A 20,239-nucleotide genomic window follows, 5' to 3' on the forward strand; every position below is an offset into this window, starting at 1 on the left:
GTCACCAGGAAAGAGTTGCTCGCCATAATCAAAGCCGTAAAACATTTCCATCATTATCTATACAGCAGAAAATTCCTGCTCCGCATGGATCATGCATCATTGGCCTGGCTTTTAAATTTCAGGAATCCTGAGGGTCAAATAGCCAGGTGGATACAGAGACTCCAGGAATATGACATCACTATCCGTCATCGGAAGGAATCATCACACGGATACGCCGACGCTATTTCTAGAAGACCGTTGCCCAAAAAGCTCCCGATATTGTTCTAGGGTTGAAGCGAAATACGAACTGCTGATTCCGGTCGCAAGACAAATTACATCAACACCGGCTGATCGAGACCCATGGAGTGATGAAGCGATGAAGTCAGGGAAGACCAGCTGGAAGACTGTGACATTAAACCCATAATTGATATAATGGATTCAACAAACAGAAAATCTACCTGGCAGGACATTTCTATCTATAGTCCTACGACAAAACAATATTGGGCACTCTGGGACTCGCTCCACATTCGAAACGGCGTTTTGTATCGGCAATTCGAATCGGATGATGATAAGACATTCCGATGGCAGCTGCTACTCCCAAGATCCCGGATTGCAAATGTCCTTAAAGAACTACATAGCAGCCCTACAGTAAGTCACTTCGGGATAATGAAGACCTTGTACAGAGTTCGAGAGCGCTTCTACTGGAATAATGCAAAGGATGACGCGCAAAAGTCTTGCCGACCCTGCGATGCCTGTGCAGGTCGGAAAGGACCGAAGAAACGCAGCCGAGGCAAGCTGCAACGTTACAATGTTAGGAGCACCTTTTGAGCGTATCGCCTTTGACATCATGGGATCTCTGCGAAGAACTGCTGATGGCAACAAATACATCCTCGTTGTCATTGATTACTTCATCAAGTGGCCTGACTCGTATCCTATTCCTGATTAAGAGGCTGTCACAGTAGCAGTGGTGATGATACAGCATTGGATTTCCAGGTTTGGAGTGCCTCTTCAGTTACATTCCAATCAGGGAAGAAATTTTACCTCGGCAGTAATCAAAGAACTCTGCAAACTACTCGGCATTGACAAAACCCAAACGACGCTATTACATGAAGGCATGGTAGAGAGGTTCAATCGAACCATCCTTAATAACCTCTCATTAGTGGTTTCCAGAAACCAACTGGACTGAAACAAGAAATTACCACTTCTTTTACTGGCCTACCGGAGTGCTGTCCACGAGACTACCAGCTATTCCCCATCACAGACCGTCTGCCTTGTGATCTTTTGTTTGGTCGCCTTCCGGATGTGCCTTCATCGCCTGAGGAATACATTCGAGATCTCCAGGCCCGGTTTGCACAAATTTGCTCGAGAGCGAGTCAACTTGACGATGGAGACAGTGGCGTAGCTAGGGTGGGGCAAGGGGGACATCTGTCCCTGGGCGCAGCATATAGGGGCACCAATTTGATGGTACAAAATTTTAGAATAAAGTGTTTTCCATTTGTGGGAAACAGAGAGGGACGCAAAATCTCCAGTTGTGCCCGGGCGCTGAAAACCCTAGCTACGCCTCTGGATGGAGAAGATGAATATCCGATACGAAACAAGAACCGGACATCAATTCCACGAAGACGAAAAGGTGTAGTTGTGGATTCCGACTCGACGGAAAGGACTTGGTCTGAAATTACAGTCATCTTGGGATGGTCCGTACACAGTCCTAAAAAGACGTCGTGGTTCGAAACAGTAAGTCATGGAACTCTAAATCTACAGTCGTTCATTACGACAGGTTAGCTCATTACTATGGCCATAGCACGTAGTGTAAATAATTGTAAATTGGTCCTTTTCGTTTCTAAATGTGTATTTGATTTCACTTGTATTTAGTATTTGATAGCATTTGATTTGTTTAAATTAGTTATTGCATTTATTGTTCAGATTGCTTGTTATCATAATGTAATGTTTATTATTACATTTGTGCCTTAGCTGTAAATTTGGCTTCCTGTCCAGGGATTGTACAGCTCGGGAAGTGCAGTACTTGGGAAAGGGGGGCAGTGCAGTGATTTATTTAGTTTGCTATTTTTAAAAGAATTGTTATTAAATTGTTTCATTTCCCTGTGCAATGCTGCACGCGACTTATTTGAAGAGAAAGCTACGCCGGAAAAGTTAAAAATACAGGAGCATGCGCATTTAATAAATAGACATCTTATAATTCCAAACTTTTGCTTTTCGGGAAAAATCGAGAAAGTTCTCCTGCATTTTAAAAATCTTATAAAAGCGACATCAAATCACCTCAGTTCAGTTGTTTAGTTGTTGTTTTATGAGATTGTTTAGAAAACTGATGTTGTTTTACTGTAGCGAATTCGCAGTGAAATCGGATTAGCTTTCTATGTTTTGAATTCAGTTTTGCTGAACCTTTGAGTAGTTTAAAAGATAACTACAGTGAAATATTGCAATATTGTATGCATATCTGTGGAAATTTAAGCATTTTGGTTTATTTGTTGTGATAATAATAAATTTTATTCATTTTTCATCATACTTGTGCATTCAATTCATAACGAAGCCGTACGTACGCAACAATATACACATTATTCGCAAATTAATTAATAATAAAATTTGAAAATTTCAGATTTTATATATACCCAAAGAGGCATTTTTTAACGTTTCGTGTGTTACCTTTATTTACTAAATATCATGTTCTTCGCACTTAAACGACATAAAATTCAATTCAACAGCAATATCACAAAATATTTAAAAACAGCATATATTTAGAATTTGCGATAGACAGTCTCGCGTGCTGGAAATAAAAATATTTTGTTTCCGTACCTTGTTGCAATTGCGTGCTTTGAAATCATTGAGTTTGTTAATCAAAAATTCGTTATAGTTTTATAAAATATGAAACAGATATAAAAAAATTCAAAATTCAGAACTTCGGCATCTAGGTTCCCATGTTCGGGTGGTGGATTACGTTATTCAAAATCTGATGGCTCTAGGTACTGCTATTTTTTTCACAATGCGAGGAACATGCATGCATTCATGCAGATTTTTCATTATTTAATTTCTTTAAACATAACACAAGGTGATAATATTTGGTGGTAACAATTTAAAAATTGGTTTGTGTTTTATAGCGAAGCACCACAAAAAGCCATTTGAGACCAATAGCCCTCTTCTGGGTTACCACTCCTTTGAGCTAATAATGATGGCTCTCAATAATTATCATAAAGGTTCAAGATGATTTTAGTCTTTGGTGAAGAGGTCATTTTAAACAGATACTTTTTATTAGAATCAGCATTCATTTGTACTCAAGGGAATATTTATCCCTATCAGAGACAGCCTAGGAAGTCTTATAGTATATTTACTAAACAAAAGATGGATGTATAAATTTTGTAAATTAATATGTCATCTTAGGATATTTCCTTCAGTTTAACATTTGCTAAAAAATATAATTACAAGTATAACTTATGGCTCACCAGTGGCCAAGTGGTAAAAGCCGCTAAACACTGGTAGTTCGGTCCGGGGTTCGAGTCTCGGCGAACAGGCTGGCTGCATGGGTGTTTTCGTGGTTTTCCCCATGTGTAATGTGGACAAGAGCCAGTTTCCCTTAAAAAGACCTCCACGGGGCCTCCCTCTCTTTCCGTGTAGTGCCCAAGGGCGGAGCACGTAATAAGCAAAAACTTATAACTTATATTTACAACAAAGGTGTATAAAAATTTTAGAAAAGTATATAAGTCCTTAACATTACCTCCTTAATACCCATAATGCCAAGGAATGTGTCCATTTGTCCAGCAGCTGACATCTGTTCAGTATCTTCACCTAGAAACAGTTACATTTAATTACTAGTAGTTAAATTTTATAAATATGACTTAAAATAAATTTGAAATTAATGCACACATTGATTTTAATTTTACATCATATACATGTAGATCTTTATAATGTAAAAGAAGTTTTCATTTAAGATGCTATTGGTTTCAAAATTTACACATATGTACTTTTTAAAATCAAACAAAAATTTCTTATCGTAATAAAAGCAGTCCTAATCGCATGAACGACTCTAATTGAAAACACATTATCTGCTACATTTAGGCAAAAAATTAAAGAGTAGCATTTTAAAAATTTATTTACATGAATCACTTTTGATTACAGTTCACAAAATATTCCCCTCTGATCATACAGCTGGCTTTTTTCCTCTGTGTGAATGTGTGCATTTTTTTTTGTACTTTTTTAATAAACAAAAATATAAGTTTGTAATATTAATTACACATTTTATATATTCAATTAATATACGTGCTTCTATAAAATATATTATTACAATGGCATCATCATTATTACGAATATTAAGAGATGAAATAAACTGCAACTATTATGTGAAAATATATACCATTAAAAAAACCTGAAATCTTTCAGATTTTACTTTACGCCCAAAGGGACATTTTTTAACCTTTTATGTGTTACCTTTATTTATTAAATGTTCTTCGCACTTAAACCATAAAATTCAATTTAAGAGCAATATCGCAAAACAATTTTAAAAAGAGCATATCTTTGGAATTTCCCATTCACAGTTCTGTGCACTGTAAATAAAAAGGTTTCCCTCCCCACCCATCCCCCGTAATGAATGTGTTAATGAAAAATTCGTTAAAATTTTACAAAATATGAAATTGATAATAAAACAAATTCCAAATTTCAAATTTGGGCTTCCACATGCCCATATTAGCAATAAGATTACGTCATTCAAAATTGGATCGCTTTAGGTACCGTTGTTTTATCACAATGCGAAAAATATACATACATTTATGCAGATTTTTTATTATTTAATTTCTTCAAAATAATGCAGGACTCTAACATTTGGTGGCAACAGTTTGAAAAGTGAAACGGACATTTATAGTGATTCAACGCAAAATCGCAAAACGAAAACAATAGTCCTTCAGAGACAAAGCCCCTTTGAACTAAAAATGCTGTAGTATAAAACTGATTACAAAAAACAAAAAATCAATATCCCAAACAATACATTTTCATTTTTTTATCTTATGTGTGCATTATTTTATAGTAGAAGCTTTCTGTTATTATTCTTTTTAAGTATCATACACATATCTAAAATAAGATGATTGAAAAATTAAAAATGAGCTGCTGCTTATTTCAATATGTGTGCATAACAGCCAACATATATACATAATTTACCAACTTTAGTCTTATGTTTCAGTAAATTAGAGAGCACTTGTATAATTCAAATACATGTCTGTTTTTCATTACAGTATACATATATATTTCCTAAAATATTAAATTATAAATTTGTATTATAATTTGCATAGTTACAATTAAGAATTTTACATTCATTTACAAAAATATTTGAATCTAATAAAAAAAGTCTAAAAATAATTCCAATACTGAAGTTAAATTTCATTCAGTTTAAAGAAGTTGCAAATTTCATTCAAAAGGAGATTAAATTATTAAAGTAAACCATTCAAGAGAATGGATTAGTTAAATAATATTGGGTGGAATATCATAATCTTGACATGCATGTTACACATTTATGATGCCGACAATCAGTGGAATTATAGCAAATTTTCCTTCAGGGCCAGTTTTGAACAGTTAAGAAATGTTTTGAAATTTAATAATACTAACCTGTAGCAGAAGAACGTACAGCAAATTTATACTGGTTAATAGTTCCTTTAAATATAATGTTCAGATTCTCTTCTATACTATGGCAAATTTCATTTGGTAAAGATCTTCTCACAATTATATTTTGTATCCTTAAAAGTAACAAAAACGTATAATTTTTATAAGTCCAAAAATATAAACAAAAAGAAATACAGGAAATCCTTTTATAAATGATGGTTCACTACAATGTAAATAATTCTTTGATAATATCCTAAGCTGATAACAACAGAAGTGATACATTTGAAGTAGTAAAATTTATTCATTTCTATTAGCAAATATATTCAGTTTACCTATTGACAATGTATTAAGCTCCAATGTTCAGGATTCAAATCAAACTAAGTTTTTCACATTAAATAGTTATACTAAAGTAAAAATAGTTATACAAAAGACAAATTTAAGCCCCATGTTTATTCATGCTAATAATTAAAATTTAATTTGTTATTCTACTCCAAAACTTTTCCTAGAAATATACACTTGCATTCAAAATGAGAAATGAAAGTTGAGTTTGTCTTGATAACATAAGCACTTATATTAATAAATGTTAAGTAAAAATTTATTATCAATATAATATTTTATTTCCAATCTTATTTGCAATTAAAACAAGACTATTGCATAATATTACATTAAAGGATACATTATGTTAAAGGATATATTTTTTTTTTTTTTTTAATTACAAGAAATAGATAGTAGACCTTTTATATTACCATAGTATCAGAAATTTGATTTAACCTTATCTAATCACTAATAAAAAAAATTCTTTTTTAAATACGAAATCTAAACTTACATTCTGCAAGCTTCTTTTAAATCACCTTCTACATTTCCACTGAAATATGTCAAGCATTATGTTTTGGTAAAATACTGGAGGAAGGATATGATAAATTTTTAATAACACAAAATAAAAAAATTCCATATTTAATTTAACAACACATTATATTTTCATGTTTATCACATTTATGGAAAATCACAACACATTATATTTTTATTTTTATCACATTTATGGAAAATCAAAGTAAAAATTCTCATGTTAAATACTAGTTGAATTATATTTTGTTTTAAAGCAGTTCCAGTATTATCCAATATGTATTTTTATCATTAAACACAAAATTAACAAAAATGAAAAATTCTGTTAATCTTACTATGCGATATCTTCCACATTTTTAATTTCATTCAAAATTTCAGGAGTCAATAGTCTTTTGTACGCAGCAGTTGTAACAATTATTCCTCTTGGAACTACAAACTAAAATTGCATAATAACTAAACACAGTTATAAAACATACAAAAAAAAAAATAAAAGAAATTTTTTAAACATTTTCACTCACAGCTTTATCATCAAGACTAAGTTCAGTAAGTTTCCCAAGAGATGATCCTTTACCACCAGAAACTTCAGAAAATTGAGATATTTTATTCTCAAAACAGACTGTTAAAGGAATATCTAACAAGAAGAAATAATGAAATTTAATAAATAGCTATGAGAAAATGAAACTGAAAGATTTTGTTCTGTGATATTAATACACAACCACTCCAATAATTTGAAGAATCTGGAAAATAAATAAATACAATTAGATAAATAGTAGGATTCATTACTGGTATTCTTAAGAAATCTTGTAAGAAGAGATTGCTTTGGATTAGCTTATTATCAGGTTATAGGCAAACCAAAACAGTTGCCATATGAATGAATATCTAATAATTTGTTACAGAATGCAATTTAGTAAAACCTTATTTTTATTTATGAACTTCTTGATTCATGAACTCATGAATTCTTCAGCTTTACTTGAATTGCTTTAAATTCCTTTGATTAAATAATAAATCAGAAATTCTAGAGACAAACAGCAAATACTTTATTCTAAAAAAAAAAAAAAAAGAAAAGAAAAAGCTACTACTCCTAAATTATTTTTAAAATGGTGAAGTACTTACTTGCCAAAGTTATTAAAACATTAAAAGAATATTTTTTCATTAAACATTTTTCAAAACCTCTTTTTCTGTCTTTATTATTAAATGGAGTGATGCAAATTTTAAGGATAAAAGCTTTGTAACTTAATAAACAATATTTAAAAGTGCAACATAATAATAATTCAGATTTTAAAAGAACATTAAATTCAGGAAATTATAGTTTCCCCCTCTTTCCTCTTAATTATTTCCACTGTTTTTATGATATTTAAACATCATGTGTAAGCAAAGCTTTCCTCCATTTTTTAATTCACTACTGAAATGCAATATTTATACAGCAATATTTATTTGCAATTTCTTTTCATAATCATCAAATCATGGCACTGATTTCTAGTTAATTAAAAAAAAGGAAAATTAAAAATTTTAAAGAAAAGCTTCTGTACACAAAGTGGCAAAAAATTAAAACCAGATAAGAATGAACATGTTGCTCAGATGATTAATGAAAACAACACACAATAAAGCCTGAAATCAAATAACTGAAAACATTAAAAATGCTGGCTGCAAATTTGATAATGGAATATCTTCAGAATTTAAATTTATTCATAAGGATTAAAAGTACCACAAATTTTATTTTTTCCAAAAGTTCAATATTTAATTTCTTTATACATAACATATGTAAAAAAAAGAAGGTAAAAAAATGACTATATGTTTCATCTAAAAGACAGCTTTTTCAAACCTACCTTACATTTTACACTTTTAGGACATTTTTCAGTCTAACAATACACAGTGCATAATTTGTTCAACATACAAAGTGAAAATTTTCTATTTTAACAATCACCTATATGGATTCCTCTCTTTAATTTTCATATTTTAACCGATAGATAAATGGTTGCCTTATATTCTTAATTAAAAAGATCTTATGAAAAAATACAAATTTCAAAAATCTATTAGGAGTACTGAAATTTATTCTATGAAATGAAATATTATTTTATTCAATAACTGAAATCAGATACAATACATTATTCTTTGCAATCACAATAAAGTTATTAAAACTTGAAGAAAAACAAAGAATGATAAATAAGAATTCACAGGTACTATTATCAGTTGGTCTCCTCCTACATACAGAATCCACTAACAGACAGCTTATTGCATGAAGGCTTGGATTAACCATTAAGCAACAAAGGATGTCTCAAAAACAAACTTTTAGGAAAGTAGGGCACATCAATAAGGATTGAAAATTGCATAGCAACCTATGACCAGAAATGTCAGGGACGAGTGATGTCAAAGGTAGAAAATCGAAAAGGACACAAGAGAGTGATTAACTTAAAACATTTATTATACATCACAAGTACAAATGGCATAATGATATGATACAGCACTAAATTTACACAGATGTTTGAATTCTGCACCATCAGATACCAGACACGCCTGACACCGACAGAACATTAATTGCGTACATGGTTGAACATACCAGGAGTTTCTTTGATTGTAGCAGCACCGCAGACAAGTCTTGCCATAAGATCCATTTCAGACTCCACAGAATCATGATACTTGTAACTGGAGGACTCCCCGCAGAAAGAAATCAAGGCATGATAAATTAAATGAGTGTATCAGCCAGGGAGCCAGTCCACCATGCCCAACCCATCAATGCATAAATGACCTGTTCAAATGCCCCCGAACTGCCAGTCAAAAGTAAGTATATAATATCATGTTGAAACCACATGTTGCACCTCACATTTTCTGGGACACTGCCTAATAAATCGGAAAGAATCTGCTTCAGAAAAATTTGATAATTCGCGACAGTCAAGCGGAATGGTAAAAGATAAGGCCCAGCTAAGCAGTCGCTGACCAAACCTGACCACACATTTACTGCAAAGAGATATGCCGCATGATGCCACCCATCATAGGGGTTCTCTTGAGCCCCCCCCCCAAATGCACATTTTGATGATTGAATATGTCATTCCTACTGAATGTGGCTCATCAGTGAACAACATATAAGCTTGGAAATTCACATCTTGGATACTGTGTTGTAAATGCTACTGTGCAAAATGCATATGTATAGGATGATCATCAGAGAGTAGTAATTGAGTCCGTTGAAGATGAAATATATGCAAGGGCTCAGCATTAAAAACATGCTGCACATTAGAATGAGACATTCTCTTAAGGCGGAGACAACAGCATGTATACTGTAAAGACAATAGCACATACTGGGAGACTCCGGCATCCCACTTTCTTCCATAATAACTGAACGCATAAATCGTGGCCTAGAGTACTGCTACTTCTTAATGACCCATACTCACACAAACATTGTGGTGGGTTGATGTCTGTCTGAGAAGTCCTCTTGATAAATTCATTCAGTGGCTCGTCCATAGCCGTCAGCTATTCTGTACACTAGTGCATGTCGGCAACTCAGCATTTAAATACCATTGCATGCTCTTCATATGTTGGCTACCCCTCGAATGAGGAACTTTTCCCTCCAGCGCTCTCGTGCAGAGCACCATCTAGAGGCATACAATGACGTTTTCTGATCATGAGTTGTTATCAAATTCTCAATCCTTATGGTGTAACCTGCCTCCCCTAAAAGTTTGTCACTACAATTTTTAGACACCTTGCACCTTAGGGCATCAAGGAAAGAGAGCTTAGCTATTCAAGAAAGAGGCACTAAAAATGTCTCATTGCCAGTTTTACCATGGAATGCATGGTGCAGCTAAAGTAACCGAGACAAAGAAGGAATGAAGAAAAAACTTGCATAAACATATGTGGGGCACTAAAATCTTTCAAATGGTTAGGGCCTCTAAAAGTCTCAATCCAACCCTGATTGCATGCCAATGTAACTAATCACTCTTCATATGAGAAAAGAACCTGAAGAAAAAATATCCAAGTTATAAAGACAGATACTTAGACACCTAATACAAGATTTCAGATGTGAGTATTTAGAATTGTCTTTTATGTGAGTACTGAGTACTGCCTTTCAAAAGATTATACTCTTGATTAAATTTCTGAGACATAAAATGACTGAGACTTATTAATGTCATATCTTACAGTAATAAATCTGCAGAAATTATGGTATGCAATCAAGTCTTCCGAATTACATGCTACAATTTCTGCATATATGAAATTTTTTGTAACAGCAGCAAGCATTCCTTGTAAAACAAATACCTACTTGTTACCACCTTTACACAAGTATTGTTAGAAAAGTTCAAACGGAGTGTTTGTGAACATGCATCTAATCTTGCTATTTTCCCCATTAAGATATTTTTTACAATCAACAAATAAGTATAGTTATTATGTTAACGGCAAAAGCAATAAATTCCCTTCAGTCAGACTATGCTATCGTCAAACACCAAGAAAATGTGTTGAATATTAAGAATTGTGTAGGAAGTGGACAGTCAACACCAAAAAATGTGTTGAACATTAAGAATTAAATTTTACAATCATCCAAAGCATGAAAAGTCATTTGCCTATTAATAAACTTTACTTGTTCGATGATTCGGTGCCCATAGTTAATAAAGTCAGAGACTGACATGTTGCAACCATATGACTAATGCTGCTTTAATAGCATTATTAAACATTTTATACTGCTTCTTAGAGAAGGCTAAACATTCAGCATAAGCCAAAAGCTTAGAATATACCTCTCAGTCAACAGACCTACCTCTTCCTGGGCTGGATTTAGAGTATCAGATCTATATAAATTATAAATAATACAAAAGCTGATGGCCTTTAATAAGTGTCCATCTCTTTGTGTGCAATAAATTTCTGAGTCAAAATCTCGAGCTAAAGATGATCATTAATTGCATTCACTGGTTAATAACAAATTCTTGAACAAGGTTCTGGATAGTACCCAAAATAATTTCTACCAGTGCTCTCAAGTATGAAATTCTTCTCAAAGATAAATTTTTCATGACTTTTGCAATACATCTTCAATGTAACCACAACTTCAGGACCTAACTTACTGAGGACTTTAATCTCTAATTGTATATATTTTATACATATTTTGATCATTGATTTCACACGAGTATTTTGCTCATATAGCTAGTTGCACTAATTTTGTTATTATTTCATATTTTAATTTCTTTAAACTTCTGCATTTGTATACATACTTGCTTTGCATTACTCAGTTATTGTTTATATATTTTATATACATTATTGTATCTTAGTATATAGTATTTTCAATCTTCTATAGGTTGTGGTGTGTGAACTATATCTTATGCTGAAGTCATTTATGACTAATCTCAGGTTTTTCTCATTTCATATAAGATCTGTATTTGTATGGCTCCAACCATCCCATTTTACCTCTTTGTGCTGTTCTCGTCAAGTAGGAATTCCATATTTCAGACCGATTTCAATGTGAAGTGCCCTTATTATGCTACTTTCAGAGACTTATAATAACCCAACTTCGGGCCAAATAATCACCACTAATGCAATATAAGCATTGATAACAACATGAAAAAAATAATCCAAATGAGAATTACATCACTAATGGAAATGCATAAGTATTTATAATTATTAAAGTGAAAAATCATAGTTCATCTAAGTTTTTATTGCTAGTATCAGTCATTCATCTCGGTGTTTCATTAAATACCAGAAATTTAAAAAACTTAATACTCTTAGATTTTCATTAAAAAAAATTTTTAGTTTGAGAAATTCCTAATATATATTTTCAGTATTATACAAGCAAAATGGGTCTTAGAAGATGGCCAGAAGATACAAAATGATGATGTACAGAAGAGTTTAATAAATTTGCAATGAATAATTTATTTTTTAAAGTAACTATGCGCAATTTATTTTGCTAATAAAACTGTAAGCACTAATGCTCAATAATGTAAATATCACAAATGCATTTTGTGTTACAGGAAAAAAGTAATAAGTTTATTATTTTTATTTTATTATGAAATTATAATTTGCAGAGATCTTACCTCTTGGTAGCAAAGCAGGAGCTAAACTTTGAACTTTCTTCTTTGATTTTGCATTGATCTCTCTAAAAATACCAAAAATAAAATAATGCATAACATTTTAAACAGCATAAAATATTAAAAAATAATTTGTAGAGTAAATGAAATGCATAAGCTTTAACAAAAATGTTTCCTTCTGACTTATTCTTAGTTTAGTTAATTATTCAACATTTCTTAAAATACAATTCTGACTTCAGTATTGTAAGTGGTTTAAGATTTGTGGTAGAACAAATATTAGATTTTCAAATCCCACAGTAAAAAATGTCATTCTAGAATTTTCAATCAGTTTTAGAGAAAAGTTCAAATACATAAATGATTCAAGGTTAGCCTCTCAAGTATTGTTAAAACAATGTATTAAGATCTCCTACAGATGGCATTGTAGCAGCCCTCAACTGCCTGAGCAAAAAGTTTCACTTTAAGACAGCATTGACATGGGTTCAGAATATAGTGTGACGAGTTGTGTAATGTATATTTACTATGTAATTTATTAGGTAATATAATATATATAGTTCATTAAAGTGTTTTATTTAAAATGTTGAGCAGTTTGAAGGAACATACTTCACATTTTTATGGAGATACCAATGTGAAAAGGAAGCTGTGAATTCTAATGGTTTAGTTGCAAGCTTGCTCAGAAATTTGTGGAATTTTGCAAGAAGTGAAAGTAGGATTTTCTTTGATGTGTTGTTTATATTTAATTGTTATAAAATGTCATAATTAGATAAATTGAGAAAGGAACATAGCACAGTTAGGTCTACATTAACTAAGTTAATTAACAAAATTCAAAATTTTGAAGCTTTCATTATTGAAGATTCTAGCAAGATAGATGTAAGAAAGAAAACAGATACTTTAAAAGAATTTTGAGCCTAAATAATAGACAAGGAAACTAATTTAAAATGATTAAATGATGAAGTCAAAACTTTTTGGAATGATGATGATATAGATGATGAAATTACTGTGTCAGAATTTCATCAGTAATTCAAGAAAAATTATCCTCTGGAAACAAAAGATAACCAATGTAAATCGTAGATTAATGAAAGATAAAATGAATATTAATAATGCATCCTTTTCTATTCCTGAAAATGCTCAGGATACACCAGAAAACCAAAGCCTTAGAGAAAACAAAACAATTAAATTTCATAAATTGATAATTAATAAATATTATAGTGATCCTGCTTCTTGATTAGAATTTTATTAGCAGTTTGAAAGCGCTGTTCATAATAATAGTAATCTTACAAAAATAGATAAATTTAATTATTCAAGGTTATATTTAAAGAGGTATGGCATCTAATTGCATAAGTAGCTCTGCATTAACAGAAGAAAATTATGATGATGTAAGAAATTTTACGTGGAAATATATTTTAATCGCCAAAGAGGGCGTAAATCTTTCATGATGTTATACTTCTTGTTCTTGGATCTGGCAGAGCCAGTTGAATGTGTGTTAGACGTAAATAAACTTGGTAGTTTATAAATCTGATTCGTAGTGTTCATTTACCTTGATATTATGTGTGATTTGAATTAGCGTTTTTTGAACCAGGATATCTTGAAATTCTTGACAGTTAATATAATATTTAAATATTTTTGGCAGTAAAAGTTTAGAATTGGGTGCCCCTTGTTTATTGGCGATTCTTTCTTGACGCCAAGATCGGAACCAGGAAGTCACAATTTCAAGATGGCCATTACACAAAACCAAAATAAGAAGTCGAAGAATTGCATAAGATCTGTGTCCATGTACACATCGATCTGTTTTTACTTAAAAAATCATCCTAGAATTGCACAAAATAGGCATTGCGCACTGCCTTAAATATGTGTATGTACACATCAATCTATTTTCATTTAAATAAAATCGGATAGCTAAAATAAAGTTAAAACTATGGTGGTAAACAGAAGTGAGGTTTCATCTCCAAAATTTAAAAAAAAAATGTCGCCAATCGAAGGAGCACCCAATTCTACACTAAAGCCTTTTTGGCGCCCAACAGTTGCGCACGAACAATTATTTTGATTTAGAATGCGGTGTTTTTCGTGTTAGTGAAAATTTATTCCTTTGCACTGAACGTGGCAGGATTAACGTTCAGAATACTTGTGAATGTGCTTCACCAGGAAAGTGAGTTACTAAATTAGGAATTAACCATTTGAAGCCTGCACCAGGTAAAAGAATAAAATTACTTTTGTTGTTATTATGGCAGACGATATTATTAAATTGAAATCTACTAGAAAAGTCATGAGACAAGCTATTTCTAAAATAATAAATGTACTAGAACCTGAAATTAAAAACGACATTTGGGATAAGAATATGCTACAAGAAAATGTGTTTTTACTTACTTCTAAACAGTCTGCGTTGAAAGAAATTAATGAAAAAATATTGGATTGTTTTAAAGGGGATGAGTCTGAAATTGAGAAAGAATGTAATACTGTGTTAGAGTATGATGGAAAAATGAGTTTATGTATTTTAGGTCTAAAAAGAAGCTTAATTTAAATTCTCAGATAGTGAGCATTGAAAGTGAATCGCCTGGTAACCATACTGCTGCCGTAAAGGTCAAAAACAAAACTAACATTCGGTTACCTAGAATTTCAATTCCTAAATATTATGGTGATCCCAGTTTATTTTTGGAATTTTATAATTCCTTTGAAAATGCTATTGGTAATAATAATGAGTTAACAAAGGTCGAGAAGTTTACCTATCTTAAACCCTTACTCGCAGGATCTGCTTTAAGTGCAATATCCGGGTTTGCACTATCTAATGAAAATTATGACGCTTCTATAAGTTTAATTAAAGAAAGATTTGGACGAACAGATTTGGTAATATCTTCGCACATGAATAAACTCTTGAATCTTGAACCGGTTAGAAGTTCGTCCAATGTGAAAGCACTAAGAACACTATACGATTCCTGTAAAATCAATATAAGAAGCTTAAATTCATTGGGTATTGTGTGGGAAGCTTACGGAACCCTTTTAGGACCTGTTATTTTAAAGCTTTTACCAGACGATATGAATCTGGAGTTTAATAGAAAAAGAAACTCTAAACTGCAATATAGCCTAACAGAACTTCTCGAATTCATTAGATTGGAAGTTGAGAGTCGGGAAGCTTCTAATTTAATAATAAACTCAAAGAAAAGAGACACAAATTACGGTGTTAAGCAGAATAAAAATAATTACTTAAAAGGGGCAAGCGTTTCTACTGCTTCAGCGTTAGCCACAGTGACTAAGCCGTATTGTTTCTATTGTAATCAAAATACACATGATGTAGGAAAATATGAGAAAACAAATGAGCAAAAAAGAGCGATATTAAAATGCCATGGATGTTGTTACAGATGTTTTAAGAGAGGCCATGTATCTTCCAGATGTAAAATGAAACTTCAACCTTGTGAGTTGTGTAATGGTTTAAATCATAATAAGCTATTTTGTAAAAATATTCTTCCTGAAGTGGAAGCAGTTTCAGATGTTAAACCGAAAGTTACAGTATCAGATTCTAAGCAGAAAGTAGTTGCATCCTGTCGTTTAACTCTCAGACTGTTTCTGAAACTGCTGATAAAGGTGTATATTTACAAACTTGCACTGTTTACGCTTCAGATACAGATAATACTAGAAGCCAAATAGTAAAAATCTTAGTTGGTGGTGGATCACAGAGGTCATTTATTAGATCTGATTTGGCTAAAGAACTAAAATTAAGAACTTTAAGGAAAGAAAGGTTATATATTTATTTATTTGGGTATAGCCAAGGTAGACTAATAGAATATAATGTTGTTCAGATTACCTTGAAAAGTATGCATTTCCCTAATGAATCAATAACTCTTGAAGCTCTTGTTACAGATAAAATTTCTAGAGCGATCATGAAAATTCCCTCCAAAAACATTTTAGAAATATTAAAATCAGAAAATCTAAAATTAGCCGATAATGGTGAAGCAGCTGAAATAAAAATATTGTTAGGATCTGATTCATGTTGGGAAGTGCAAACAGGCGAAAAGAAAAGAGTAACTAATAAATTATTTGCGGTGTCTTCTATATTTGGTTGGTCCTTAGTTGGATCTTTAGAAGGTGATCAGTCTAGTGCCTGTATTTTTACAACTGGTGCTTCTCATTACTTGAAGGAAGATAATAATTCAGTTAATGACTGTTTGCAAAGGTTTTGGACTTTGGACCACTTGGGTTTAGAGGAGAACGAGAATCCTGACGAAAAATCAGTCATTGAGAAATTTGAAAAAGAATTGCATTTTACTAATGGCAGATATGTAATGGAAATCACATCATGAAAACTTAAGTAATAATTCAGAAAATGCCAAGCGACGTCTAGTATCTTTGGTTAATAAACTAAAAAGTGATGAATGGCTTAGAGCGAATTATGATAGCATAATAAATGAGCAGTTAAAAATTGAAATAATTAAAGAGTGCGAAATTGAAAGTTGTGATAGAAGTAAAATGTATTACATGGCACATTCTCCAGTTGTAAGAATAAATGTATCAAAAACTAAAGTCCGTATCGTGTTTGACGCATCTTCGAAGTGTAATGGGGTATCTCTGAACAATTGTTTGATGCCTGGCCCAAATTTGAATCCTTCTGTTTTGGACTTGATATTGCGGTTCAGACAATACAAACATGCATTCTCAGCAGACATTGAAAAGGCCTTTCTCCAGATTGGAATCTCTGAAATTGATAGAGATGTATTAAGGTTTTTATACTTTGATAATAATTATAATTTGAAACATTATAGAATGACTCGCATTCCTTTCGGTGTGTCATGTAGCCCCTTCATTCTGGCGTACACTATAAAAAAGCATATAAAGAAAATAGAGTTAAAAAATCCAGATATTTTTGAGATGTTGAATTGTTCGATCTACGTAGATGATGTCTTCTATGGTGCAGATTCTGTGGAACAGGCTTTTAAGTTAAGTACTGGGGCCTATTGCATGCTTAAAGATGCCGGAATGAATTTGCGTCAGTTTAATACAAATTCCGAGAAACTAAAGAAACTTTGGGATGATTGTGGAATAATTAAATCAGAAAATGAACTAAATAGTTCTTTAAAAGTATTAGGGCTTAACTGGTGTACGAGTAAAGATGTAATTTCGTTGAACATAGACAACTTGTGCGAAACATTAAATAGTTGTAGAAAAACCACAAAAAGAAATATATTAAAGGTGACTGCTCCTATTTTCGATCCAGTAGGTTTCTTGGCGCCATTTGTATTACGTGCAAAATTGATAATGCAAAACCTTTGGCAGTTGGGTTTAGAATTTGACGACGAAGTTCCAACTGAATGTAAGCAGTTGTGGTCCGAGTGGAGCGGTGAAATTGAAAAGTTAAAAAAATTTGAAATTTCTCGAGAATATTTCCCTGGCAAATTAAATCAAAATAAAGATATCGAACTTCATTTATTTTGTGATGCATCTATTAAAGCGTATGGTTCAGTTGCATATTTTAGGTCAGTTGAAGAAGGACAGGTAGCATTCATTATGGCAAAATCTAGAATTGTGCCAATAAAACAAAAACTCACACTTCCAAGGTTAGAGTTGCTAGGAGCATTAACATCGGCAAGACTTGCTAAAAATTTAAAAGAGCTGTTTTCAATTCATGAAGAAAATATTTATCTGTGGACTGACAGTATGATAGTGGTTCACTGGATTCATAGTGCACCTGAACAATGGAAAATGTTTGTAAAAAATCAAGTATCTGAAATACAATCATTAACTTGCCCAAATAACTGGAGACATTGTAATGGGAAGTCCAATCCAGCGAACATTTTATCTCGAGGATGTTCAGCCGAATATTTGTTGTCTTCAAGATTATGGCAGTCTGGGCCAGACTGGTTAGTTGAATCAGTGAGTGCTTGGCCTAGTAAATTTATCGTGACAACGGAGTTTCCTGATGCTGAATTGAAGCGGAAAAGGTGTATAAATAATACCACAATACTGCCGTCTATTGCAGAAAAATCTAATTTTCCGTTGAATCTTGAAAATTATAGTAAATTAATTAGAGCTATTAAAGTGACTGCATTGATATTTAGGTTTATTCACAATCTGAAAAATAAAACTGACAAGGACAGGACCCTTGATAACAGAATAACTCTTTGCCGCAGAATTATATTTGATAAAAGAAGTTCAATATGAACATTTTTCTGATGAAATTAATAGTTTAAATTCCGGACAGTTAATTTCAAAACACTCAAACATTTATGAACTAAATCCTTTTCTAAATGAGGAAAGAATTTTGTTAGTAGGAGGAAGACTACAAAAATCAACTTTAAGTTTTTATGAAAAAGCATACTATAATTATTCCTTTAAAAACTCATTTTACAGATCTTTTGGTACGTGATGCACATGAATGAGTTCTTCATATAGGTGTAGCTAGTACTCTCATGTTCCTCCGTGAAAAATACTGGATTATTAGATCCAGACAAAGTGTGAAACTTGTTATAAGAAACTGTGTACTGTGTCAGCGTTATAACTCACAACCGATGCGACAAGTCATAGCACCATTACCTCTTTCTAAATTTAGAGTGCTATAAGAGTATTAATATTGTGTGACAGTATATTTCCTTACTGAAATTGTAATCTTAATGCTACTAATGTTATATCTATTTTATTTAATTGCTATTTAAAGTACTGTATACTTAATATTTAAAGAAATGTATATATTAGAAAATTTTAAGGTTGTAGAAATGTATTTAAAATTTTAATTTAATTCTGAAAAAAAAAAATACAGGTTTCTTGTAATAATTCTAGTATTTTAGTTGAATTATGATAATCTCGATTTTGAAATGTCATTTGTTTAATATTATCTTAAGTTGTATAAATTCTTGATTTAAATCCTGATGCTTGAACAGGAATGTTATAACAATAATTCTTGATGAAATTTTCTTGAAAATTTACTTGATATTCTTGAAACATATGGTAAGTTTTACATGCTCTTGATATTTATGTTACATTTCTTGATTACAAAAACTTGAATTTGTATTGAAATGCATAATGATTCTTGAAAATGTTCATGTCACTGATAATCTTGATTGTTCTGAACTACAGTTCAGCCGGGCCCAGTGTGTAAGAAATTTTACGTGGAAATATATTTTAATCGCCAAAGAGGGCGTAAATCTTTCATGATGTTATACTTCTTGTTCTTGGATCTGGCAGAGCCAGTTGAATGTGTGTTAGACGTGAATAAACCAAGGAGGTTAGAATAGAAGGAGGGAAGGTTCAACTCAAACGGTGAAGCTTGACGGCCATGTTACTGTTATCACTGTGACTTGTGCAAGGAAGTCTGTAATTGTAACATTTTTTTTTTTTTTTTTTTCCTTTTCTTTTTGAAGCATGTCTGCTTATATTGCATATGGATGCACAAATAGATTTTCGAAAAATATTCCTGGGATTACTGTTCACTCGTAAGTATTTTCTTTTTTTTATGTAATTTCATAAATATGTTAAAAAAATGTCACAATGTCATGTTGTTTTCTTTCCAGATGTGACAAAAAAGACTTAATAATAATCGAAACATGTTAAATACAATACATTTTAATGCTTTTGCTTACAGCTGGTATCTTCGTTCCTTAACATACAATGATATATGCTAGGATTATATGCTTGCTGTATAATTTGAACGCTTAGATAATTCGTTTTATAATTTTCATGAAAAGTAAGAAATCAATTGTTACTATTTTTATGAATTGTAAAGGTGTTAAATAAAGCAACGCTTTTCCTTATGTATTAATTATTATTCATTCTTAAGTTTTGTGAACTGTTACGAATATAATTTGTGCATTTGATCAAGATAAACTGTTCTGTTGTTAAAATGT

At 31.8% G+C, this 20,239-nt stretch overlaps 1 protein-coding gene across 2 annotated transcripts in view; it reads right to left on the reverse strand.

Moving 5' to 3' along the window:
• LOC118190066 (uncharacterized) overlaps positions 1-20,239 on the reverse strand; it is a 258,700-nt gene that overhangs the window by 81,492 nt on the left and 156,969 nt on the right. For both annotated transcript variants that reach the window (XM_085818915.1, XM_085818916.1), the window contains 6 exons: positions 12,423-12,484; positions 6,939-7,051; positions 6,756-6,856; positions 6,404-6,442; positions 5,584-5,711; positions 3,707-3,777 (listed from right to left, as the gene is read on the reverse strand). In XM_085818915.1, coding sequence (XP_085675041.1) covers positions 3,707-3,777; positions 5,584-5,711; positions 6,404-6,442; positions 6,756-6,856; positions 6,939-7,051; positions 12,423-12,484 — 514 coding nt within the window. The remainder of the gene's footprint in view (positions 1-3,706; positions 3,778-5,583; positions 5,712-6,403; positions 6,443-6,755; positions 6,857-6,938; positions 7,052-12,422; positions 12,485-20,239) is intronic.

Source organism: Stegodyphus dumicola, chromosome 6 (genome assembly GCF_044657685.1).
Source record: "Stegodyphus dumicola isolate Sdum_Otavi_A_Nest chromosome 6, ASM4465768v1".
NCBI classification, from domain to species: Eukaryota; Metazoa; Arthropoda; class Arachnida; order Araneae; family Eresidae; genus Stegodyphus; species Stegodyphus dumicola.